This window comes from Phoca vitulina, unplaced genomic scaffold, assembly GCF_004348235.1.
Source record: "Phoca vitulina isolate PV1807 unplaced genomic scaffold, GSC_HSeal_1.0 scaffold2, whole genome shotgun sequence".
Lineage (NCBI taxonomy): Eukaryota > Metazoa > Chordata > Mammalia > Carnivora > Phocidae > Phoca > Phoca vitulina.
The window spans coordinates 56,349,811-56,376,504 of record NW_022589705.1 but is presented as its reverse complement, the minus strand read 5'-3'; the positions used below and the strand labels follow the sequence as shown (position 1 = coordinate 56,376,504).

Genomic DNA, 26,694 nt, shown 5'->3' with positions numbered 1-26,694 from the left:
AGATATAAAGAGAAATGAGTCAGTTATTTCTTCAGATGTCATAAAGTCATGCTTTTTTTTAAAAAAAATTACTTTTAGCTAGAAGGTTTTCTCAGATTTATTGAGGTATGATTGATAAAATTGTAAGATATTTAGTGTATATCATGATGATTTGATATATGTATACATTGTGAAAGGATTTCTCTCATCTAATTAACACACTTATCTCATGTTTTATTTATATATGTAAAAATATATATGAAAATAATATAAATGTGTATATATTTTATATATGATATATATTTGTATATATATGAACATTTAAATTCTCAGCAAATTTAAGTTATACAATGTTTTGTTTTTTGTTTTTTTTTAAGATTTTATTTATTTATTAGAGAGATAGCGAGAGCAGGAACACAAGCAGAGGGAGTGGGAGAGGGAGAAACAGGCTTCCTGCTGAGCAGGGAGCCCGATGCGGGGCTCGATCCCAGAACCCTGGGACCATGAGCTGAGCCAAAGGCAGACGCTCAGCGACTGAGCCACCCAGGCGCCAAGTTGTACAATGTTTTCAACTCTAGTCATCAAGTTTTACATTAGATCCTCAGATCTTATTAATCTTCTTGATGAAAGTTTGTACACTTTTACCAAGCTCCACTTTTCTACAAACTTGTAGAAAGTTTGACTTTTTTACAGATTCCACATATAAGCAATATCATGCAGTGTTTGTCTTTATTTGGCTTATTTCATAAGCCAGAGGCATAATGCCTTAAAGTCCATCCATGCTGTCACAAACAGAACTTTCTTCTTTCTCATGGTTGAATAATAATGTTGTGTGTGTGTGTGTGTGTGTGTGTGTATCACATCTTTATGCATTTATTGACAGACACCTAGGTAGTTCCATGTCTTGGCTGTTGTGAATAATGCTGCAGTGAACATGGAAGTGCTGGTATTTCTCTGATATCCTGTTTTCATTATTTTTTTTTGATACATATTCAGAAATGGGATTGCTGGATCATATGGTAGTTCTATTAATTTTTAAAGGAAACTCTATACTGTTTTTTATAGTGGTTGCACCAATTTATATTCCCACCAACAGTGCATAGGGGTTCCCTTTTTTTACATCCTTGGCAACACTTATATGTTGTCTTTTTGGTGATAGCTGTTCTAGCAGATACGAGGTGATATACATTGTGCTTTTGATTTGCATTTCTCTGATGATTATTGACGTTGTGCACCTTTTCATGTATTTGTTGGCCATTTGTATGTCTTTGGAAAAAAGTTTATTCAGTTCCTCTATTTTTTAATCAGATTTTTTTTTTTTTTTTTGCTATTTAGTTGTGTGAGTTCTTTATATATTTTGGATATTAACCCCTTATCAGATATATGATTTGCAAATATTTTCTCCCATTCTGTAGGTTGTCTTTTCCTTTTGTTTCCTTTTCTGTGCAAAAATTTTTTAGTTTGAAGTAGTCCTACTTGTTTATTTTTGCTTTTGTTGTCTTGGCTTTTTTTGTCAAATCCAAAAAAATCATTATCAAGACTTATGTCAAGGAACTTACCGCCTATGTTTTCTTCTAGTTTTATGGTTTCATAATTTGTTCTGAGTTGATGTGTGTGTGACGTGTAAGATAGGTTTCTAGTTTCATTCTTTTATATTTGGCTGTCCAGTTTTCCCAGCACCATTTATTGAAGAGATGATCCTTTCCCTATTGTATATTCTTGACTCCTTTGTTGTAAATTAATTGACCCATATAAACATAGGTTTATTTCTGGATTCTCAATCCTATTCCATTGACCTGTGTGTCTATTTTTATGCCAGTATTAGACTATTTTGATTACTATAGCTTTGTAATATGGTTTGAAGTTGGGAAGTGTGATTCTTCTAGCTTTGTTGTTCTTTCTCAAAATTGCCTTGGCTTTTTGGGTCTTTTGTGGTTCCATATAAACTTTAGGATTGTTTTTTCTGTTTCTTTGAAAAATGCTATTAGAGTTTTGATGGGGATTGCATTGAATCTGTAGGTTGCTTTGTTTGTAGAGACATTTTAATATTATCAGTTCTTCTGTCTGTGAGCGTGGTATATCTATTGTGTCTTCTTTATCAGTATCTTATAATTTTCAGTGTATAGATCTTTCACCTCCTTGGTTAAATTTATTCTTTTTTTTTAAATTTAATTTTATTATGTTATGTTAATCACCATACATTACATCATTAGTTTTTGATGTAGTGTTCCATGATTCATTGTTTGCGTATAACACCCAGTGCTCCATGCAGAACGTGCCCTCCTTAATACCCATCACCAGGCTAACCCATCCCCCCACCCCCCTCCCCAAGAACCCTCAGTTTGTTTCTCAGAGTCCATAGTCTCTCATGGTTTGTCTCCCCCTCTGATTCCCCCACCTTCATTTTTCCCTTCCTACTACTTTTTTTTTTTTTTAACATATAATGTATTATTTGTTTCAGAGGTACAGGTCTGTGATTCAACAGTCTTACACAATTCACAGCGCTCACCATAGCCCATACCCTCCCCAGTGTCTATCACCCAGCCACCCCATCCCTCCCACCCCCCACCACTCCAGCAACCTGTGTGTTTCCTGAGATTAAAAATTCCTCATATCAGTGAGATCATATGATACATGTCTTTCTCTGATTGACGTATTTCGCTTGGCATAATGGCCTCTAGTTCCATCCACGTTGTGGTTAAATTTATTCTTAAGTATTTTATTCTTTTGATACAATTGTGAGATTGTTTTCTTAATTTCTTTGATAGTTCATTGTTAGTGTATAGAAACACAACTGATTTTTGTATATTTTGTGTACTGCAGCTTTACTGAATTTGTTGGCAAAGTAATACTTCATCATTAAATTGTTTTGAGTAATTTCATTCACTTTCTGGTTCCTTTGTTTTTTGGTTTAAGCATATAGCATTAAAAACAAAACATCCATCTGTTTGACTGGTAGAGTCTTTGCTCTTATCTTTTTGATCTGGAAAGAGCACATATATTCTCAGTAGTCAGTAGTTTCAATTATCAAATGGGGAAGGAGGAATTGAACTCTTTTTTTTTTTTTTTTTTTTAATTGACAAGGGGATGCAGCATTGGTTACTTTCATTGAGGCTGTCTGGGAGTTGAGGAGAAAGACCTATTTTTTAGGCCATGCAGGCAAGTGTTTGGGTATTTTGAAATTCCCAAAGGTGAGTACTAAACTACCCAGGCATCAAGAAACCATTTAGGTTATTTTAATTGAGTAGAAAGTCCCTGAAATTGATTCAGCCATAGAAAAGAATGAAATCTTGCCATTTGCAACAACATGGATAGATCTAGAGCATACAATGCTAAGTGAAGTCAGTCAGAGAAAGACAAATACCATATGATTTCACTCATGTGGAATTTAAGAAACAAATGAACAAAGAAAAAGAACAAAACAGACTGTTAAATACAGTGGTGGTTACCAGAGGGGAGGAGGGTAGGTGGTTGGGTGGAATAGATGAAGGGGATTAAGAGTACACTTATGATGAGCACTGAGTAATGTATAGAATTGTTGAATCACTTTATTGTACACCTGAAATTAATATAACACTGTATGTAAATTGTTCTGGAATTTAAAAAATTAATTCAAAAAAGTTCCTGAAATTGGTAATATTTTTCTGGAGTTCTGGAGACATATTTTGGAATGTTAGGATAGATTGCCTGAACTTGATATGATGGTTCCCAATTTGTTTGTTTTATATGTAAGTAAAATAACTTTCGAGCTTCACTAAAGTTTTTGAGATGATAATTTACTACTTGAGAAAGTTATAAAGGTAAAAATAATCTCTAGTGACAAGAAACTCAGTTCTTCCTAGGTCAGCCCATTTCCTGGTTGCATTGTTCTGACTGGGGGCATTATTATAATCTACACATAATAATGTGTAGATCTTTCTTGCTTCCTGTGAATTGAAGTGAGGGAGCTTGAGATCACGTGTTGTGCCACCTCGTAGGGCATCACCTCCTATGAGTTACTTCTCTGTGCCTCAGGTTTCTCATTTCTACAATGGAGGACAATACTTCATAGAGTTGTTCGGCTGAGTGAGCAGAGTAGTTAGTACTTAGAATAATAAAGCAGTAAGTGTTGTCACTTCTATCATTGTTATTAATGTATTTGTTTTAATGATTTAAAACTTGATTCTGAGAATATTTAGGAGATATTGTCACCTCTTTGATTTCTAGCATATAGGCTGTGTGTCATCAAGCGAAATTGAGGACGTAGGTTTGGTGGAGGAAGGGGAAGAGAATGCTGAGTTTACTTCTGAACATGCTGAATTTGAGGTGTTTGTGGAATAATACTAGGACTGAGATACCTGAATTTGAAGAAGAGGGCAGAGTGCTTGGCACATGGGTGATAATTAAAACTATGAGAGATGGGCTAGATCGCTTAAGGGTCTATTTTGGTTATATATTAGAAACCTGGGGACCCTAAACTTTAAAGAACAGGTGGAAGCCATAAAGCATACCATCTGAGAGTTAGTAGAAGAACCAGGAGTGAGAAGTGCCACCAAAAAGGGAGAGTAATCAGTGTTGTCTATTGCAGTAATCTGAGAACTGGAAAGTATACATGGCTTGATGATTAATGGGTCTTTTGTGACCCTTTGGTTTTGGTAGAGGAGTGGAGGCAGAAGCCAGAGAGCAGTAATGTTAGGAGGGTGAAAAGGGAGGAGGAACGGACGATAAATGTACACTACTGTTTTGAGAAATGTTGGTGAGACAAATGTTGAAAGCTAAAGGAAGATACAGGGTAAATGGAAGATTTGGGAGCAGGACAGGATATTGATGGGCTAAGGAAAAGGAGCTATTAGGAAAGAAAATGATTGAGTATAAGGGCCGTGTAGAAGAGGTGAGGGTGAGTTCAAGGCCACAAGTTGATGATAGTGGCCTTGAACAGGAGGAGGGTGAAAACATCTGAGACTGGAGCAAAGAGAGATGTGGATATAACCAAGCCTGAAGATAGAGGAAATCACTCCTATGGACTTCATTTTCTCCCAAGAAACGGAAGGGGAATTTGCTGTAAGGAGTCATGGGTTGACTAGATGTTGTGAGGAGAATGATCAATGTTTAGAATAGTAATTGAGGGAAATAGGAGGGGAGGCTGACAAATTTGTTTTCTGATGGAGGGATTTTTCATTTCGATATTACTAGTAGTGTGGATACTATGAATGTGTTATATGAAAGGGGAAGGACTGTTGTTTCATTTAATGCAACATATATTTAGCATGTATTATGTACAAAATACTGTGCTATGTACTTCTGGGAGAGTCAGATGAATACTGACTGCCTTACTCAAGGTGGGGGTGGGTATGAGCTCATAGCTCATGTCGTATGATTTGTTAAAACCACAAATGTTTACAATAGCCTAAAAATGATAAATGATACATGAGCTTTGTAAGCATACTTATAAGGGTTTGAAAGAAGTAGAGATCGCATTAAATAGGGGGAAATAGGAAGGCTTTATGGAAAAGGCAAAGAAATACATAAAATAAAGGCTATATGTATATTTTCTGATGAAATAGCAATTAAACCAGTTATAAGTTTTTAATTTATTACAGCAATCATTTATTCTTCTATAATACAATGACTGGCATTACCCAGAAATGAAGAAATAAAGAGATTAACATAGTGAAGTCTGCTCTATCCAAAAGATGTTCCACATTTGGTTATTTTTTTGTGGTAATATAGAATTCAGTAATCCTTTCAACAAATATTTAATGAACATCTCCTTTGGGTACTGAGGATACAGAGAAGACCAAGATGCAGTTTCTTTCCTCAAGGAGTGCATACTCTAGTAGAAGAAACAAGTAAAAAAAACTTAAGTTCTATACAATAAATGACATAAAAGTGGTATATATGAGTAGAGAGATTTGGGGTTCTAGTGGAAGGAAGAATGAATAAATGATTATGTTGCTATGACAGCAAGTTTTTTCCTTTTCTTTTCTTTAGTTGGAGAACATCAATTGACAGGCCATAAAGTGGCAGTTAAAATCTTAAATAGACAGAAGATTCGCAGTTTAGATGTTGTTGGAAAAATAAAACGAGAAATTCAAAATCTGAAACTCTTTCGTCATCCTCATATTATCAAACTGTAAGTATTTTTGTACCTGATAATGCAAAAGAGAAACTGTCTTGAAATATTTCCTATGAATTTACAAATAATTATCTTTAGTTAACTTTTTATGAAAGTATAAATCTTTAATATTTATATTCAGCAAGTATTAATTCATTTAACCTCCATCAATCCTTTCTTGCATACTTTTAGTTTATAATTAAAAGTCAGTTTTTCAAAATTGGTACTGTTTTCAACTGATGAATGCAGCCTTGGACGTTGACTCTTCTCTAGTATTCACTTTGAAGGGCATTTAGGACTTTAATGTTCCTAGATTCATTTTATAATTTTTTTCTAGTCTCGTTTCATTAACATTACAGTGATTTCTTTTGGAAAAGGTAAAATGTAACTGTTTAATATTATCCAGTATTGTATATTACTTGCAAAACTGCAATAATTACTGTGATTACTGATAGCAGAGCTCTTAGGAAGGCAGGTGGATTTTTTTTTTTTTTTTGATAGGACAAGTTACAAACTTAAAAGATAATATGAAGAGATTGATAAAGCTGATTAATTATATTGAAAGAGAAGTAATTTAAAATTGATTAGAGCTAGAAAAAGTAGATATTGAGTATGTAACAGTATTCTTTGAAATCATTTAAAGTTGTAGTTTAATATTTACTGAGAAAACGTAATACACTAACCACTGAAAATTGTCTTTACTTTTTATCTTAAAGCTTGGATAGAGTTTTATAAAATAAATATTAATCTTGTTGAGTACCTGCTAGTGGCTAGGAGCAGTGTTGAGCATTTTACATATATAATTTCACTTTATCCTCACGATAAGCCTATAGGGTAGGTATTGTTTTCAATTAATAAATAAATTGTATATCTTTTTTTTTTTTTTTAAGATTTTTTTATTTATTTGCGAGAGAGACAATGAGAGACAGAGAGCATGAGAGGGAGGAGGGTCAGAGGGAGAAGCAGACTCCCCGCTGAGCAGGGAGCCCGATGTGGGACTCGATCCCGGGACTCCAGGATCATGACCTGAGCCGAAGGCAGTCACTTAACCAACTGAGCCACCCAGGCGCCCAAATAAATTGTATATCTAAAGAGTATCAGCAACGTGTCCAAGATCAAAGAGCCAGTAAGTTGTGGAGCTGGTAGTTGAGTTCATGTCTGACTCCAAATGCCATGCTATTAATGCTTTACTCCAGTACTCCAGTCTTTCTCAAAACAAAGTTATATGAATTCCTTTTAAGGAAAAAATAAATTTGTGGATCCCTGGTTTTGACTTAATTATTTTTAGTATATTGTTACTTAAGTATACAGAAACAATTCGGTGTAATAAACTCCATATGCTTATAGCTTTGACACAATTATGAAACCAAGATAAATTCACAATTTAAATATAAGACAATGAAGTCAAAGAAATTCAAAGTAGTATCTATAGTATAATGTGATGAATATGGTGTTTTTCAAAAACCAAATCATTGTTAGTTTAATAGTAGGACATCCATATTTATATTTTGATTCAAATAATATTGAAGAGAAAGCCTTTTCATATGAGTATATTGTAAAAAAAATCATTATTAATGTCTTTGAGGCTTTGTTTGCTAGTTCATTGTAATCAGACATTATATTTAGCCTAAACTTTGTTAGTGAGCAGTCTTTGGATGTCAGTGTTAACAAGGAACAACTTGATAATCTGCAGAGGTACATTATTTGCCTTACAACAAGGCTAGCATAGTAGCTGTGCTAGGCTGATTAATGCCCCCCCTCCCCCAAGACATCCTAATCCCCAGAATCTTTGAATATGTTATATTACATGGCAAAGGGGAATTAAAGTTATAGATGGATTTAAAGTTGCTAATCAGCTGATCTTATAATAGGGAGATTTTCCTTGATTTTCTGGGTGTGCCAGTAGTAATCACAGTGGTCCTTAAACGTGAAAGAGGGAGTCAAAAGACTCAGAGAAAGAGATTTGAGAGTGAAGTGAGGGCAGAGTGATAAAATGTGAGAACGACTCAACTGGCTGTTGCTGACTTTGAAGATGGAGGAAGAGGGCCATGAGCCAAGAAATGTAGGCACTCTAAAAGTTGGAAAATACAAATATTTTCCTCTAGAGCCTTGCTGCCAACCTTGATTTTAGCCCAGTGAGACCTGTCAGACTTCTATAAAACTACAAGATAATACATTTTGTTGTTTTAAGCCACCAAATTTGAAGTATGGCAGCAGTAGGAAACTAATACAGGAGCATTCCTGAAATCCTTAAATGAGTGGCTTATCCAGTTATTATTGCTGGGATTGGGAACATGCATTTAGTCTTTACTCATACTAGCTACATTTATTGTTAGTGAACTGTTGCAAATTGGTATGTTCAGTGCATCTTACCAACAATATGAATATGTGCTTAACTTCAGGAAGGCTTTTTCTGGAGGGCCTTGGTCTGCTGTTGGGTAGCAGCGATGACTCAGGTCTCACACTGTTACCATGAAACGTGCATTCTGACAGTGAGCGTCAGTGTCCTTTCATCTTCACGTGAAGTTCACTTGTTCATCGACATAAACAAGAAATGAGGTCTCTAAAATAACATGGCAGTGCATGATTGATTACAAGCTTATCGTCTAGGACCTACATTCTAGATGATCCAGAATATGTATATGCAGGTTTTTTAAGATTAGCGTAAGAATTAAAATGCCACCTACCAGCTTGGTAGCTCACCTCTCATATTCTTTGTTTCCTTAATTTTCCTTAATTTTAAAGTGGGGATGTGTTTGCACTGATATAGTGCCTGGTATTTGATGAGCATTGGCCTAAAGTAGGAATAGGTAACCTACAAGCTGATATTTCAGTCCACTTTCGTGATTCTTAACTGTTTTTCCCCTACTTGAAATAGTTCATAAATAACTTTGACTCCATGCTGATAAATGACTTTATTCTAGTTACTGAGTGGCTTCTAAGCTAAATCTTTTTGCTCTTCCTTTACTGAGCAGCCACTTCCTATAAGAGGAGAAAGCTGGGAAGCCAGACTAAAAGTGTCACATGCCAGAATGAGAGTGAAGGGGGAGATCTCTGTATTTGCCTTGTTCCTTGACCTCATCCCTTTTAGAATGCCAGCCTGAAAGACCCCAGAGAAATTTTGCCCACTTAGGGTATGAGTCCTAGTTCCTGTTGTGTTCCTACAAACACAAATCAGATTTTGTCAGTAAGCAGTTGCAACTGTCATGAGGATTTAAAAGCTTATTTTTGATGTCATATCTACCAGTGTTTTCTTGCCTTCATTTCTATAATTATAATTTCAAATTTTGGTTTGGCTAATTATCTTATTCTGGTTTAGAATTATTTAATTATTTGCTATTTTGTTTTGTGAGGGAGATGTAGAATGTTCTCAGGGTTGATCAGAAAGTAATTAGCAGAGGTGAATATAATGTTTAAATCTTCTGGCTTCCAGCCTTGGGCTTAATCCATTCAGCCAGATTGCCTCTTCAATTGTGGACTGAATTAAAAAAAAGAAAAAGTACTCATGTATCCTTGCTATAGAACAAGCTTATTGACATAGCCTCTAACAGTGTTAGTGATTTATTTATTTTTTATTTTTTATTTTTTATTTTATTTATTTATTTATTTGACAGAGAGATCGCACAAGTAGGCAGAGTGGCAGGCAGAGGGAGAGGGAGAAGCAGGCTCTCCGCTGAGCAGGGAGCCCGATGCGGGGCTCGATCCCAGCACCCTGGGATCATGACCTGAGCTGAAGGCAGCTGCTTAACCAACTGAGCCACCCAGGTGGCCCAGTGTTAGTGATTTAAACAGGGAGAGAGACCTGATCCTTTTAGTGGTTTTGTTTGTTTTGTGCAGTCTTGGACTAACTGCCAAGAATAGTTCCCTTGTTACAGAATGGGCCTCTAGTTTCTCTAGCAGTAAAGCTTGAAAACCAAAAACCAAGAATGTAGGATATTTATTGCATGATTTCTCTATTAAATCAAATTGTAAAATCCCACTGGGAGAAAATTGAAAAGAGTAAACAGGATTCAAAGGAAACTCCAAACTTTCCCATGAACTAGAATTTGTTGATAAGATTTTTGTCTTTGTTCCCCGCCCCCCGCCCCACTATAGTTCTTGGGGAACTTCACTTTAACCAATCAGAAGATCAGTACTTTATTTGGTAGAGCTGGTTTTGCCTGTTTACTTTTTAAAGTTTTATCTTACTCAACCTATAGACAGCTCTTTAACATTGTTCACCACCACCACCTTGAAATGTTGTATTCTCTGGGTTTCTATAACATCACAGTCTTCTGATTTTCTTTTTTGAATCTTTCATCTTCTTAAGACTTTCTTTTATGGACCTCTTCATCTTCATGGCCATTAAATATTGATGCATGTCAGCATTGTGAGCTAGTGTAATGTTAGTGAACCACCTTTGGGTGACCCCATCTATTACGATGGTTGTCATTTGTCATCATTGTGCTAAAGATTTCCAAAACTATATTTCTGGGCCAGGTATTTCTCCTGAATCCTGAACACACTTATTGAACTCTTTATTGGATGTTTCCATTCTGAAGTCATTGAATCATCTGAAACTAACTTGAACTTTTCTTTCTTTCCCAAACTTCTTTCTGTTCTGTTTTTTTTTTTTTTTTTTAAAGATTTTATTTATTTATTTGACAGGGAGAGAGAGAGAGAGAACAAGTAGGCAGAGAGGCAGGCAGAGGGAGAGGGAGAAGCAGGCTCCCCGCCGAACAGGGAGCCCGATGCGGGGCTCGATCCCAGGACTCTGGGGTCATGACCTGAGCCGAAGGCAGCTGCTTAACCAACTGAGCCACCCAGGCGCCCCTGTTTTTTGTTTTGTTTTGAGCAAAAATACCATTCATGCAATTTTCTAAGCCTAAAACTTAGGGATCATCTTTAATTCCGTTTCCCTCATCTTTATATATAATCAGTCATTGAGTTCTGCAGCTCTTATCCCTAAATAATCTTAGTTATTTCTTTCTGCTTTTATTGTCACCATCCTCTTTTGCTTGTTGTCCTTCAGCTGTTGTCTCTACTTAGAAAGCTTTTTCTACACCTCCCTTCCAATTCCAATTTACCATTTAGATTTTAGCCTTTACAGGTGATTATCTCCAGAAAACCTGTTTACTCTGTAAGTCTGTGTTAGGCACCATCCTCTCTGTACCACAGCAGTCAGCCTTTCTAAAGCCCTTGACATTACTTTGAACTTGCTAATTTGTTTGTATTAGTATCTCCCACAAGACCAAGTTCTTTAGAAGCAGGAATTATGTTTGTTTTTTCTTTTATTTAACACATTTTTACTGAGTACCTGCTATCTAATAGGAACTGTTGTAGGCATTGGGGATATGATAGTGAAAGATAAGGTTTCTGCCCTTACAGAGCTTCTGTTCTAGAGCTATCTAGCAGTTCTAGATAGTGAGTAAGCAAAGTAACAGGATTACTTTAGGCAGTGATACGTGCTTTGAGGAGAATGAAAGGTAGTGCTGTTCTAGGTTGTGACTAGCAAGGAGTAAGTGTTAATTCAGATTAAGTTGTGGGAAGGCCTCACTGAGGAGGTTAAGTTTGAGCTAAGACCTGAAAGATTATTAAGATCTAGCCAACTAGTGAGATGATATGACTATAGTATAGAATGGGTATGGGGGCAGAAATGGATGCAGACCAGTTACGAAGCTATTGTTGTGTAGTCCAGCTAAGAGATTATGATTATGGTGGCTTTAATCAAAGTGACAGTCTGGATTTGTGCTGTCCAGTGTAGTAGCCATTGGCTACATGTAGCATAAATTTAAATTAATTAAAATATTTAATTCTCTAGTCAAGCAAGCCATATTTCAAGTGTTTAACAGCAATGTGTGGCTAATGGCTATTGTAAGAGGCTATATAAAACATTTCTATTATTGCAGAAAGTTCTATTTGATACCACTGGTCTAGGGGGAGAGAAATCTATGGATTCAATATATATTTTGTAGGTAAAGTTAATGAGTTACTGAGGATAATAAAGTAACAGGAATTTTTTTTTTTTTTTTTTGGCCTGAGCAACTGGAATTTTGGATTTTGGCTTGAGCAACTAGGTGCTGATAATGAGGCTATTTTTTGAGATAGGAAGAATGGAGGAGAGTCATGTTGGGGTATAGGTGGATATTAAGCATACTTGTTTTGGCCATGTTAAGTTGAGAATCCCATTAGATCTAAATGGAGATGTTAGATATCATCTTTATCTCCCTAGCACCTAGTACAGTAGTAGGCATTTACTAATTACTTATAGCATGTGTAAGTAAAGAGGTGACATTTGAACAAGGTCCTCATGGTTCTATGAGGACAACAAGAGCAAAATAAGGAAAGTGTAAAGAACATGGCGTGTTGGGAACATACAGTATGTGTAGGGAAATGGAGGAAAACAAGGCCAGAAAGTTAGCTTGTTCATCCCTTCATTTAGCAAATGGCACCACTGAGTCACTTGGGATATATCTGCAAACAAAAAGATGACGTGACAACGAAATCTGCTATTATGGAGCTTCTGTTCATGTGTGTGTGTGTGTAGTGGCGGGGGGTGAGTAGATAGATAATAAAACTTATGTTAGTAAAATATATTGTTAAGTTAGACTGTGAAAAGGTGAGGGAATATCCCATGCAGATTATCTGGAGGAGGAAAGTAACAAATGGAGGGAACAGTAAATATAAAGGCTCTGAAGTGGAAATATAGGCCAGAGATCAAGGGAGCAGAGTGATCTAGGGGGAATTGGACTAAGAGATGAGGACAGAGACCTAAAAGGGAGCCAGATTTTGTAGGGTATTATAGACCATTGTAAGGACTTTGGCTTTTACTCTGAGCCAGATGGGAAGCCATTAGAAAGTTTTGGTCAGAGGTATGATATGACCTGACTTATGTTGAAGCAGGGAAACCAATTAGGAGTCAACTGCAGTATTGTGGGTAAAAGAGTTGGTGGCTTAGAATAGAGCATAATCTAGAGGGTGTTGAGAAGTAAGCATCTTCTCTATATACTTTTGAGGTAGGGTAACAGCATTTGCTTAGAGATTAGATGTGGGCTGTGAAAGAAGAGAAGGCATTGATTGACTCCAAGGTTATCTGGCTTGGGCAAATAAAAGAATAGAGTTGCTATTAAGTGAAATGGAGAAAATTATAGGAGGAACAAGTTAGAGGTGTGGGGTGTTGGAGGGTGGTATCAAGAATTTGATATTGGTTTTATGATGTTGAGATGCTTATTAGGCATCTAAGTAGAGATATAAATAGGTTATTAAATATATGACTCCAGAGTTAAGGGGACAGGCATAAGATAAAGAGAAATTTGGAAGTCATCAGCATATAGATGGTAGTTAAGATATTTAAAGTCCGAAGACTGGGGCGCCTGGGTGTCTCAGTCATTAAGCATCTGCCTTCAACTCAGGTCACGATCCCAGGGTCCTGGGATCGAGTCCCACATCGGGCTCCCTGCTCTGCGGGAAGCCTGCTTCTCCCTCTCCCACTCTCCCTGCTTGTGTTCCCTCTCTTGCTGTCTCTCTCTCTGTTAAAAAATAAATGAAATCTTAAAAAAAAAATAAAGTCCTAAGACTGGATGAGATCACCAAGTATAGAGTATAGATAAATAAGAAATCTAAGGATTGATCTCTAGGGCATAATGATGTTAAGATGTCCAAGATGAGGAGGAACCAGCAAAGGAGAATGAAAATGAACAGTTAAAAGAGGTTGGAGGAAAACCAGGAGAATATGCTATCTTGAAGCCAAGTGAATAATATATTTGAAGAAAGAGAGATTATTAACTGTTCCTTATACTGCTGAATATTGAGTAAGATGAGACTGAGAATTGACCCATTAGATTTGGCAAGGTGGAGGCTGCTGGTGTCTTTGAAAAGGGCCAATTAATTGTAATGATGAAGGCAAAATCCTGTTTTGAGGGGCTTAGGAGAGAATTTGAGCTGAAAAAGGGGAGTTAGTTATAATAGACAATTCAGAAATTTTATTAAAAGGCGAGAAGAGAAATAGTGATAATGAGAGGAAATGTGGGGTCTAAACAGGGTTTGTTTTTTTAAGATGAAAGATATTATAGAATGCTTGTACACCAAAGGGGATAATTTGGTCAAGATGGAGAGACTGATACAGGAGAAAGAAAAGCTAATTGTAGAAACCAAGTCCTTTAGTTAGGTGAGAGGAAGGAATCCAGTGCATAATTGGAAGAGTTAGTGTTTGATGGTGTATGACCACGGAGTGAGTGGCTGGGTGTGGTGGAGGATGAGGAGGTCAAGGAAATTAGAGGCCTTGTATTGGACAGATCACCCATGTGTATATCATGTACAACAGTAGCAATGGGGGAAAAAGACATTAAGTCAGAATGAAAGGGAGTGGGGAGTTAGGTTGATGACTGTAACAAAAAAAGGGTATTGGGTATGTAATCTGATGGCCTGCACTTCAGAGACAGTGGAGTTTTTGAGGAACGAGGTTTTGAGTGAGGATTTCCTTTAGATCATAATATATTATTAGACTATGCAAATTGGCCAGCATTTAAAATTTTCTTGTGAATTAATAAATTGAGGATCTGATCAGCAATGGCTGCTAATTTCTCAAAAAAGAGAGATATTATAGGCCTTTGCTTGGAGGTGCACAGCACCATCTAGTCTTTCAAAGGAAAATAAAAGTCAAAATGAAATCTGATCTAGTCTCTAGATCTAAGAGGGTGTTATAAATTGTGCATTATGTTGCCATAAAGAATGGATCAACCAAATGAGACCATGGAATCCTCTGCAGGACAAGCCAACGAGCTCCTTCAACAAAATAATGCATGAAAAGAAAAAAACAGAGATGGAGGAGCAGCCTATAAATTAAAAGAAACATAAGAGATATATCAGTCAATTGCAGTGTATGGATTATAATTGGATCCTAATTTAATCAAAATATTAAAACAAAAACCAAAAAAGCATTATAAGCTAATCAGGAAACCTGATTGGATATTTGATGACATTCATGATTTGTTAAATTTATGCATGATAATAGTATTGCATGGGTATATACACATACATTTTTTAAGGCTATTATTTTTTAGAGATATATACAGATCTCTTTACAGAGAAAATGAAAGCCATACTCAGTGTGAATTGATTGAAAATGTATACTTTTTATGAAGTTAATAATCAAGGCATACTAGTAATCTTATACTCTAGAATGTTAGAAAAGATACTGATTTATTCTGTATATCCATGCATAAATAAAGCAAGATCAAGTTAATAAAAATGGGCAAAATACCGGAGTGAGCATTTAATAAGAAATGTGTATGGCATTTTGCAGGAGATGGAGAATATGTAAATCCACAAACTTTGTAAAGATTTTAGCATTGCCAAAATCTTTTTGAAAATAGTTGGCATTAGCTCTTACAATTGGACAGTCACATGAACTATGACTCAGCAATTCCACTCATAGGTATATATCGAGAAAATCTTGCCATGCGTAAGAATGTTTACAGCAGCACTATTATAATAGCAAAATGTGGAAACAATTTACCCTCCAGTGGTAGATTGGATGAATAAATAAATAGCCTCTCTGTTAAAAGGAGAGTAGATCAATAAATACAATGAAATATTATACAATGGTCACATCAGATAACTAGCAAACACAACAGTGTGGATGAATCTCAAAAAAACAGGCCCCAAAATACTACATATAGCCTGATAATCTTTTTTATTTTTTAAAAGATTTATTTATTTGAGAGGGAGAGGGCGTACAAGCAGGGGGAGGGGCAGAGGAGAGAGAGAATCCTCAAGCAGACTCCCTGCTGAGGGGGCAGTGGGGCCTGACACACAACTCAATCCCAGGACCCTGAGGTCATGACCTGACCTTGAAATCAAGGGTCCAACACTTAAGTGACTGAGCCAGCCAGGGGCCCCACCTGATACCCTTTTTTAAAGCTAAGAGCAATTAAAATAAAAATATACATAAGAGTATGAATTTTACATATATATGAAGACAATGGGATACACATGTATATACATATATAAATAAAACTGTATAAAGGAGAAAGCAAGGGAAGCAGGAAGGGGATTCAGGATGATGGGTAACTTGGTTGAGGGGAAGCAGTGGGAGGGGGAAGATGACTCCACTGTATGGTTAGATGGAAGGTATTGTTGAGGTCCTATGTTTTTTGTTTGGGTGATGGGTTTGTAGGTGCTTATTATAGTGTTAAAAATAGTAATTAAATAAAAGTAGGCCATTCAAGGACCAATAAAGACAGGTGCCATGAACCAAGGGTAATGATTACTACATTTCTTTAATAACTGACTTCTAAATAAAGAAAAATATTATTCTGTATATGCAGCTATATAAACAATGTTTTGAAATCTCTATGGATATAACCATCAAAAAGGCATACTCATGAATATTGACTTTTGCCTAACTTTGGAAAGATTTTTCCTGACTTCTATATGCTATTTAACTGGATATTGCCTAGAAATGCATATAACTTGGTCAGCTGGAGAATGCTTGAGGTTTTTGTGGATACTTGAATTTATTTTGATTAATTAGAAATACTTTTTTCTGAAAAAAAATTTTAAAGCATGTTAGTTTACTCTTCTGTTGTATTAAATATATGAATTTCATGATTGAATTTCTTATAATGCTTCAATGTGATTATTTTGGAGGGCACAAAAATTTGGCTTACTTGGCTAGATATAAGAACATAATCCTGGAATTGGCCTTTTCCCCTAGGTCCCAATATGAAGCTGTTTTCTTAGGATTTCTTTCTTTTAAAAATCATGTTTCCTTTTGTCTTGGCTTCATGCTAGTTAATTGACATTTTATTCATTGAATTTTTGTTGTAATGTTGCTATAATTTCTGTTTCAGATTATTCTGGTTTTGGCTCCAAGCTGCTCACATTATTTAAAAGTGCTACTTTATATAGTGACTTAAATGCCTACTTCATTATAGATACTTTGCTAGGTGCACACTAACTGTATAATCACAGACTGAGGCACATGGTCTGAAGCCAAGGGGGTGCTTCTGTGAGAGCAAAAAGGGCTGACCTGGACTTAAAGGAGTGACCTTTAAGCAGAGCTAGAAAGGGTGACTGGTAGACTGTTAAAGGGCGGAGTACAGGTCAGGTACGGGATTCAGGTTAGCAGAAGCTGCTTATACAAAGATGCCATGGCAGAAGGAAGTGCAGTACAACTAATGAAAGAAAGAAATAGTGCACTGCAGTGAGGGGAATCAAAGAGGAGACAGTACAGACTCAGGCGGGGGCCTGACTCACTCAGGACCTAAGAGCAATGGGAACCCCCTGAAGATTTTTGATTAGGTGACTACTGAAGAACAGATTCATATTTTGAAAAGAATACTTGTCTAATATGTGTGTTCCTGAATAGACTGTAGGCTCAAGTAGAAGGAGGAGCTGTTGATCTCATCAAGTGCAATACAAGTAGGTTTTCAACAAATAGTAAATGTCACTATTTAATAGCTCAGTGTCTGGCACATGGTAAGTACTCCTAATGTTGGTTTTGGTTTTCATTGATCTAGATTGGCCTTTGATATGGACAGTGGCTGCCGTGGAGTTAGAGGTTTCATGAAGTAGTTCAATCCAACAGTATCCACTGAAGACCTGTGATATACTTGGAAGAATCAGCAGCTAAATATATTAAAATTTCATCACTTTTTTTCTCGTATGCCCCAAAGATGTAGCAGAGCAGAAAAGTGATGGAGAATTCTGTTAATAAATCAGATTAGCCTACAGTGAGGTGAATAGGTGCTCCTGCTTCACACTATTCATTTTTTTCAATTAGACTTTGGTGCCTGGTAAGATTGCTTTTATAGAACCATTTCTTCTGGAGTTCTCAGGTAAAATTCCCTTTTCATAGTTTATTTGAAGTAATTTCGACCTTATTCCTCAGTTATATTAGTTTATTTTATATAAAGTGAGTTCCTTGTCATTTTTCATCCCAAAGACTAAAGATTGCCATTAGAAATATTTCTTCTGAAACTCTATAATCATTTTCATACTATAGCTTTAATATTTTACTTTTTTCAAGTGTTTATACGTGATGTGTCTTTTCTTAAAATGTATAGTATGTAGTTATATCACCAATGACCTGGCCATTTTTTCTTTCCTCTTTAATAGTAACCAAAACCACCATGTAGCACATAGTTGCTATTGTGCACATTAATAAAAAGTACCCCATCTGGGTGGACTAATTTACCAGAAAGGTCCCCTGCTTCTGATACCTTCTAAAGGGTGCCATCAGGGTCACTTTTCAGCTCCTGCTTGTGCCTTCACTGGGCGCCTGTAAGCCATGCAGAAACTGCACAGCTATACTTAGTGTCCCTAAATAGTAACTCAGTATTATAGATACTCAGTAACTCAGATTATAGATAATCCTTTATAAACAAAGCAAACTATTTAAAAAGTCAATCAGTTGTTCATTTATGTGTGTTAAATGTAACCTTCAGTTAAAACATTAATAATTGTATTTAACTTGTTTTCAGAACTTTGGTAAAATTGGAAATATGGGGGGAAGTTGTCTTTTAAGAAAATTTTTTTCAAATAGAGCTTAGATTCTTACTTTTTAATGTTCTCAGCTTTGAGTGCCTAGAAGTAAATTAAAAAAAAAATACATTCATCTGTCTACTTAACTTTTTACTATGGAACTTTTAAAAAAATATTTATTAATTTGAGAGAGAGAATGAGAGAGAGCACGGCTGTGGGGGGGGTGCAAAGGGTGAGGGAGAGAGAGAGAGTCTTAAGCAGACTCTATGCTGAGCTTGGAGCCTGATGCGGGGCTTGATCTCAGGACCCTGAGATCATGACCTGAGCTGAAACCAAGAGTTGGTTGCTTAACTGACTGTGCCACCCAGATGCCCCACTATGGAATGTTTTTAATGTATAGGAAAGCAAAATGATGAAGCCTCAAGTATCTGTCATTTCGCTTCAGCAGTTGCCAGTGTATTGTTTTACTTTCTTCTTCCCACTTCTGCCATCACAAATTATTTTGAAGCAAATCCCAAATATGATTTTATTCTGCAAACTCATCAGTATCTACTCTGAAACATAGACCCTTTTAGTAATACAAGCACAGTTCATTATCACACCTAAAAAAATTAAAGTAATAATATCAACCATACAGTCAGTATTCAGACTTTGTTTCATAAGTGGTTTAAAATTGGTTTGTTGGAGTCAGAATCAAAATAAGTCTTGGGGCGCCTGGGTGGCTCAGTCGTTAAGCATCCAACTCTTGGTTTCAGCTCAGGTCATGATCTCAGGGTCCTGGAATCCAGCTCAGTGTTGGGCTTTCACTCGGAGTGGCATCTGCTTGAGATTCTTTCGCTCCATCTCCTTTTGCCCGTCCCCCTGGGTGCACATGTGTACTCTCTCTAAAATAAATCTTAAAAAAAAATCAAAACAAGTCTCTGTAGTATAATAGGTCAATTTGTCTCTTGATTTACTATTAATCTATAGCTTCCCTTCCCCCTTTACTTTTCTCACATTTTATTTGTTGAAGAAAGGGTCGCTTGACCACTTTCTGCATTTTGCTGATTAAATCTCTTGTGGTATCATTTAGGCTTAACAAGAATATTTTTAACTTATGTTTAAATATGATACCTGGTCTCTATAGACTGTAAAAAATTTTTTTGTTTAAATGGAGAAATGAATGCTTAGTTGTTGAAGAATAAAGGATTCCAAAGATTTTGTAAACATGAAAGGGAGGATCTGAAGAAAAGTCCATAATCCTCAGAAAGCAGAGAATTTATTAAAGCTGTGTTTATAGCTCTGTGATTGTTTTGATAACATAATTTGTTGCCATCTTAAGATATTATAAAACATTGGAATATAAAATTGTAGCAATAATAGACTAGCTTGATTTTTTTAAAAACTAACATTTTTTATTTTTCATTTACAAAAAAGATACCAGGTGATCAGCACTCCAACAGATTTTTTTATGGTAATGGAATATGTGTCTGGTGGTGAATTATTTGACTACATCTGTAAACATGGCCGGGTGAGTAACTTACTATCTAGTACAATAAGCCCCTAAGCTAAAAAAGAGGGTAGTAGGAAATAGCAAACCACAAAGATATCTTCAAAGTCAGGGTTGCTTCTGTAATAAAGCCCAATAAAAGATACAGAATATTAGACATCTTTTCTTTCTTAAAAAATACACATTTCAAGGGGCGCCTGGTAGTCTCAGTTGGTAGAGCATGCGACTCTTGATCTTGTGGTTGTAAGTTCGAGCCCCACACTGGGTGTAGAGATTGTTTAAAAATAAAATCTTTAAAAAAATACACATTTTGGGGCACCTGGGTCCCTCATTCGGTTAAGCGTCTGCCTTCGGCTCAGGTCATAATCCCAGGGTCCTGGGATGGAGCCCTGTGTTGGGTTTCCTGCTCAGAGGGGAGGCTGCTTTTCCCCCTCCCCCTGCCCCTGCTCTCTTGCACTGTCTCTCAAATAAATAAATAAAATCTTAAAAAAAAAAAAAAAAACCTTTCAAAATACTGATTTTAGGGAACATGTTCCACTTAATTGCCAACATAATGTCAGTGCTTTTCAGAGTGAAAAATCTGTTCCATAACATTATGTTGAAGCTTCAAGGATTTCCTTTTCTTAGCACTTTCACATAAATTCTGTTTTACATTATGTTTTACTTGTTGATTGCCTAAAACATTGTGCACATTTAGTAATATTAATTGAAAATTAGATCTTACTGCCTAGCAGCAAAGAAGAGCCTTGTTAATTTACATGTTGAACTCTAATGCAAGTTTTTGGTTTGTTTGTCTGATTTGTTGAGAATTCTAGCCTGATTCTAATTAGCTTGCTCAGTTACATTTGGGCTGATTATGAAACTAAAACTCTTGCTATGTACATGTCCCAAATATTCTTAGTGCAGCTTCTTTTATACTTGCTAGGTTGAAGAGGTGGAAGCAAGGCGGCTCTTTCAGCAGATTCTATCAGCTGTGGATTACTGTCATAGGCATATGGTGGTTCATCGAGACCTGAAACCAGAGAATGTGCTGTTGGATGCTCACATGAATGCCAAGATAGCTGACTTTGGTATGTAACTCCAAGGTTGTTCAGAAATGTACTAGTTGCCTTTTAAAGTGTGTCAGTAGCAACTGTTAAAGAAATATGAACTTGCAGTTTCAACTTCATAAATCCTGTACCTTGAAAAAAGGGATTAATGCTTGTTCTATTCATTTAAACACAATTTTAAAAATGCACATGCTTCTAGAGAAGTTTAGAGGGCCAGTTTCAAGGTAAATCCATTTAATCTGCATTTCCTCCTAAAGGAAAACTTAACTGTCTTTTTTTTTTTTTATGGGGGGGGTCACAAACTCCTTTGAAAATCTAATGAAAATATGGGCACTTCCCTTGATGAATGCACTTAAAGAGAAATACATGAAAATTGCGTGCAGTTTTGACGACTTACGGTCTTTCTGATTTGATCAAGGGTGGATTTCAGGGTAAAATCTAACCACTTGCTAAAAAGAATAGGAGTTTTTGTCAGGAGTAAAACAAAGAAACAAAAATCAAAATGTAAATCTAAATGCACCAAACACTTTCTGGGGTAAACATACCTGGAAAGAGTACCATAGTAGGGTGTTTGGCAAAAGGATTAGGAAGTGAGAGGTTATAGAAAGAGAGATGAAAATGTGCCAGAGTTCAGTGTTGCTTATTTAAAATTTTTGCCTGTACCTTGTCTTTAATCTAAAAACTAGGAAACTCGTTTCCCTATTTCTCCTCCTTCTCTAAATCGCAAAACTCCTTAGTATGATAGTTCAACTAGATTTTTGGTTCCGTAGATTATTTTTTCTATGTTGAATTAAAGCTTTCCAAATTAAAAGCTTTTGGAACATAATCTTTATAAATTGGAGCCTGATTTCTACTTAGAGATTTTTTTAAAAGGCTTTGAAAGCACAGGATAAAAAGTAATGGTCTCTATTTCATTCTTTCAACTGTAGAAATGGGTAAATAATATTTTGTTGCTTTTATGTTTGGGAAAGTTCATACAATTTAGAATAACCTCGTATTTGTGAAGTGAATCAACATTTTCAAAAAAGATTTATTTATTTTAGAGCATGGGGGTGGGGGAAGGGCAGGGAAGAGGGGGAGAGAGAGAATCCCAAGCAGACTCCACGCTGAGCATGGAGCCCAACACAGGGCTCGATCCCAGGACCCTGAGATCATGACCTGAGCCGAAACCAAGAGTCAGGATGCTCAACCAACAGCCACCCAGGCGTCCCAAGTGAAGGAATTTAATTCCAATCATACACGATGTGCTTTATCTTTTTTGTTAGAGTGTAAGTGCTCTGAAATGGTCTTCTAGTTTCTCAAGTGCTTTCTACTGTTTTAAAATAATTACAAAATATGATATATAGAACATTGAAGACTTGACATTTTTCTTCATGCATTTATCTACTTTTAAAAATATCTAGCACAAAGTAAATATTGCTCTTATTTTCAGGATTGTCTAATATGATGTCAGATGGTGAATTTCTGAGAACTAGTTGTGGATCTCCAAATTATGCAGCACCTGAAGTCATCTCAGGCAGGTAATAATAGATCAGTGGAGAGTAAGCTCTTTATAATCTTTTGTTCATTCTAATAACATTTAATTAAAATATATTCTATTCAGAGGATGAGATTGTTAACATAATAGGAACAAATTGTCCCTTTAATTTTTCCATTATTGAAGAGAGAATAGTTATATGAAACAATTTTTTTAAACATTTGGTTTAGATTTTGTTATGAGTATATTTAAAGAGTTCTTCCATTAAAAAAATGACTGAAACAAATCTTGATTTTCTTCATTTTGGAAAAGTACAGATAAGAGAAAGCATTTGTTAAATTCAAGCTAGTGTCGTTATTTTCTTACCAGACATAGTACTTAAATAATAATTTACATATTCTTTTATAAGATACTATATAGAGTATTATTTTATGTTTTGTCTTTAGAAGAATGAGGGTTTTCAGGGACAGTATTGTCATTTCATGAAATTAAACTGTATAAGTAGAGATTGGAACTTACTCATTGGTATATTCAAAAAATGTTTATACAGATTGCAGTGGTAAACCAAAGATTTTTTTTACAGTGACCAATGTCTGATTTAAAAAGTTAACAGAATTCTCTGAGAGAAAATAAAGAAAAGGTATTATTGCAAGGAGCAGGTATAGGAGTTTGGACAAGTACAGCAAATGATATAAATGATGGACAGTAATTTTTTGAAATGGATTGTATTCTTTTAATTGGAATTGTAGAGATTCACTTTGTTACCTCAGACCCAGGTTTGAGTTTGTCAGTGGGGTATCAGAGGCATTTTAATACTGCAGAAAGGTCAGAGAAAAAAGGAATAATATTCCAGGGATAGGTTATGTGGAGCAAAGCTAATCTTAGTCCCATGAGCTAACCTAACAAGTGATTAGAATGAAAGTCACACTCAGGATAATGTGATACAGGACAAATAGTGTCAAAGAGATTGCTGCAGGACTAGTTTGGCACTTTAATGTTTCAAATAGTCTTTAAAATAGGCGTGTCAGGGATAAAAATTCAATTTTATATGCATTTTTTTTTCTTGTAGTTTTGTGGTAAAAGGATTTAGCCTAAACACTATAGTATTATTTTTTCAAGTTTATGGTCATTTACTTTGGTGTTTCCATAAAAAAAAAATCAACCATGGTAAGTTTTATATTTTTTAATTAGTCAATTAGTAGGTTCAGTGAGTTTGTGACAAATAAAGAAAAGTACCACTTTCTCTTGGAAAACTTGAATAGTAATTGCTGAGACCGATTCTCTATGGTGAACAAGCATTGAGTGTTGGGGTATGGCCATGGACTTCATTAAAGGCTTGCGAATCAATATACACCAAGTCTATACCATGTGTATATAGAAACAGGGTATATGTGGATGAGAAAAAGTGGCACTTGCATTTCAGGTTTGTGTTGTCATCTTTTTTCTTAGATTGTATGCAGGTCCTGAAGTTGATATTTGGAGCTGTGGTGTTATTTTGTATGCCCTTCTTTGTGGCACCCTCCCATTTGATGATGAGCATGTACCTACGTTATTTAAGAAGATCCGAGGGGGTGTTTTTTATATCCCAGAATATCTCAATCGTTCTGTTGCCACTCTCTTGATGCATATGCTGCAGGTTGACCCCCTGAAACGAGCGACCATCAAAGATATAAGGTGATTCTTCTTTTCATTACTGTTATGTACATTTTATAGTATTAATAGTACCACTAATTGAGTGCCTGCTTTATGTTAGACTCTGTAATAATAGGAATAGAATAATAGGAATTTTGCTTTCCTTTTTACACAAACCTGATCATGTCACTCATCTTTTAAATATTTCAGGTTGTTTCCCATACTTTTTACTTGAGGTAGCAAATTCTCTGAGGCCCTTCCTAATGAGGCTCCATTTCCTACTCCTGAGGTCTCACTCCTGCACTCACCACTGCACCCATTGGTACCAGTGCTTCAGCTACACTCAGCTTTTCCTTCTTCCTCAAACATAACATATATTTTATGCCTTCATGTTCTAATTTATATTACTGCCTCTGATGCCATTTCTGACTTTTTTGACCTGACAGATTTCTGTTCATCCTTTAAAATTCTGCTTACATAGGACCTCCTTTGTGAAATCAATTCGGATTCCCCTAGGCAATGTTAATTGCTTCCACTTCCGTGATTTCCACATTTGGTTTATGGTTTTATTTTTTCATTATCATTTCATATGTAGCTATTATTACTCCGTGCGTGTTTCACGGAGTAATAATTGTAACTCCATAAGGGTAGAGAGAGTGTCTTGCTCACCTTAGTACACACAATGCTAGATGGCCCACAAATGTAGTATATGTTGAGAAACTATTTGAATAAATTTTATACATAATACAGACTGAGTTTTATGTATTTTACATATGGTTGATGAAATAAAGCATTAAAAGTTTTGTTAAGATTTTGAATCCAAAAATAGCTGCTAGCACTGTGAAGGATTTCTTGTTATGTGAGAAACTTTGGAACTCGCAGTGGCTGGTGTTACTGTGAATACGACCTTTATATAGCACACACAAGCCACAGTAATTCATTGCCTTCTACTCTTATCAGGTTATGTTTCTTAGAGGGTTTTTGTTCTTACCTAACATTTCATCAGTTATTCATTTACAAACACATTCTTTTGCCATCTTTCCAGAATCTCTCCTCTTATCTTCATAAGCCAGAATGGCTGTTTAGAGACCTACGACTCCTGGAATGTTTAAACGATGACATGATTTTTTATGTGATTGCTGCCAATCTCTTAGACTGCAAGAAGGGGCTGATTCTTTTTGCATTTGCACACTGTTTTCTTCTCCCAGCCTTTCTTAAGCGCTACAGGCCTCATGCATAAAATAAATGTGTAATTGTAAGTTAGTATCAACTTTAGTTATGGAAATGCACTTAGCAGGAAAAAAACCTTTTGTGTTCACAGTACTTTTTTTTTTCTTCTTCTTTTTTTTAATAAATAAGTTCTACACCCAACATGGGGCTTGAACTCACAACCCCGAGGTCAAGAGTCACATGTTCTACTGACCTAGCCAGCTAGGTGCCTCAGTCACTTAATTGGCTTTTCCTTAGAAAGAAAATTAGATATGCTTCCTGTGAGTTATTCATTCTATAATTGGAAGCCTGCATCTCCCTCTCCCCTTCACCCATTTTGCCCATCCCCCCAAGCGCCCCCCCCGGCAGCCATTGGTTCTCTATAGGTCTAATGCTGCTTTTTGTTTATTACTTTATTCATATCATTTTTTAGATTCCACCTATGAGTGAAATCATATGGTATTTATTTTCCCATATTTATTTTACTTAGCACAGTACCCTCTAGGTCCATTCATTTTGTTGCAAATAGCACAATCTCATCTTTTCTTAAGGTTACACAGTACTCCATTGTATATGTATACCACATGTTCCTTACCATTTGTCTGTTGATAGACAGTTAGGTTGCTTCCATATCTTAGCTATTGTAAATAATGCTGCAATAAACATAGGAGTGCTTATATATTTTTGAATTAGTGTTTTTGTTTTCCTCTGGGTAAATAACCAGTAGTGGAATTATTGGATCATATGGTATTTCTTTTTTAAATTTTTTGAGGAACTTCCGTACTTTTTTTCACGGTGACTATACCAATTTACATGCCCACTAGCAGTGTGGGATTCCTTTTTCTCTGCATCCTTGTCAACACTATTATTTCTTGTCTTTTTTATTTTAGCCACTCTGACTGGTATTACATGATATCTTATTGTGGTTTTGATTTGCATTTCCCTGATTACAGATGTTGAGCATCTTTTCACGTGTCTGTTGGCTATCTGTATGTCTTCTTTGGAGAAATGTCTATTCAGGTCCTCTGCCTGTTTTTTAACTGTTTTTTTGTTTTGTTTTTTTTGTTGTTGAGTTGTGTAAATTCTTTATATATTTTGAACATTAACCCCTTATTGGATATATAATTTGCAAGTATCTTCTCCCATTTAGTAGGGTGTCTTTTTGTTTTGTGGATGGTTTCCTTCACTGTGCAAAAGCTTTTTATTTGATGTAGTCCTGATAGTTTATTTTTGCTTTTGTTCCGTTGCCTTAGGAGACATATTTAGAAAAATGTTATTACGGCTGGTGTGAGAGATATTA

At 35.8% G+C, this 26,694-nt stretch overlaps 1 protein-coding gene across 2 annotated transcripts in view; it reads left to right on the top strand.

Moving 5' to 3' along the window:
* Nucleotides 1-26,694, top strand: part of PRKAA2 (protein kinase AMP-activated catalytic subunit alpha 2) — a 68,756-nt gene that overhangs the window by 24,821 nt on the left and 17,241 nt on the right. For both annotated transcript variants that reach the window (XM_032428126.1, XM_032428135.1), the window contains exons 2-6: nt 5,950-6,091; nt 19,955-20,048; nt 20,953-21,097; nt 22,509-22,596; nt 24,003-24,227. In XM_032428126.1, coding sequence (XP_032284017.1) covers nt 5,950-6,091; nt 19,955-20,048; nt 20,953-21,097; nt 22,509-22,596; nt 24,003-24,227 — 694 coding nt within the window. The remainder of the gene's footprint in view (nt 1-5,949; nt 6,092-19,954; nt 20,049-20,952; nt 21,098-22,508; nt 22,597-24,002; nt 24,228-26,694) is intronic.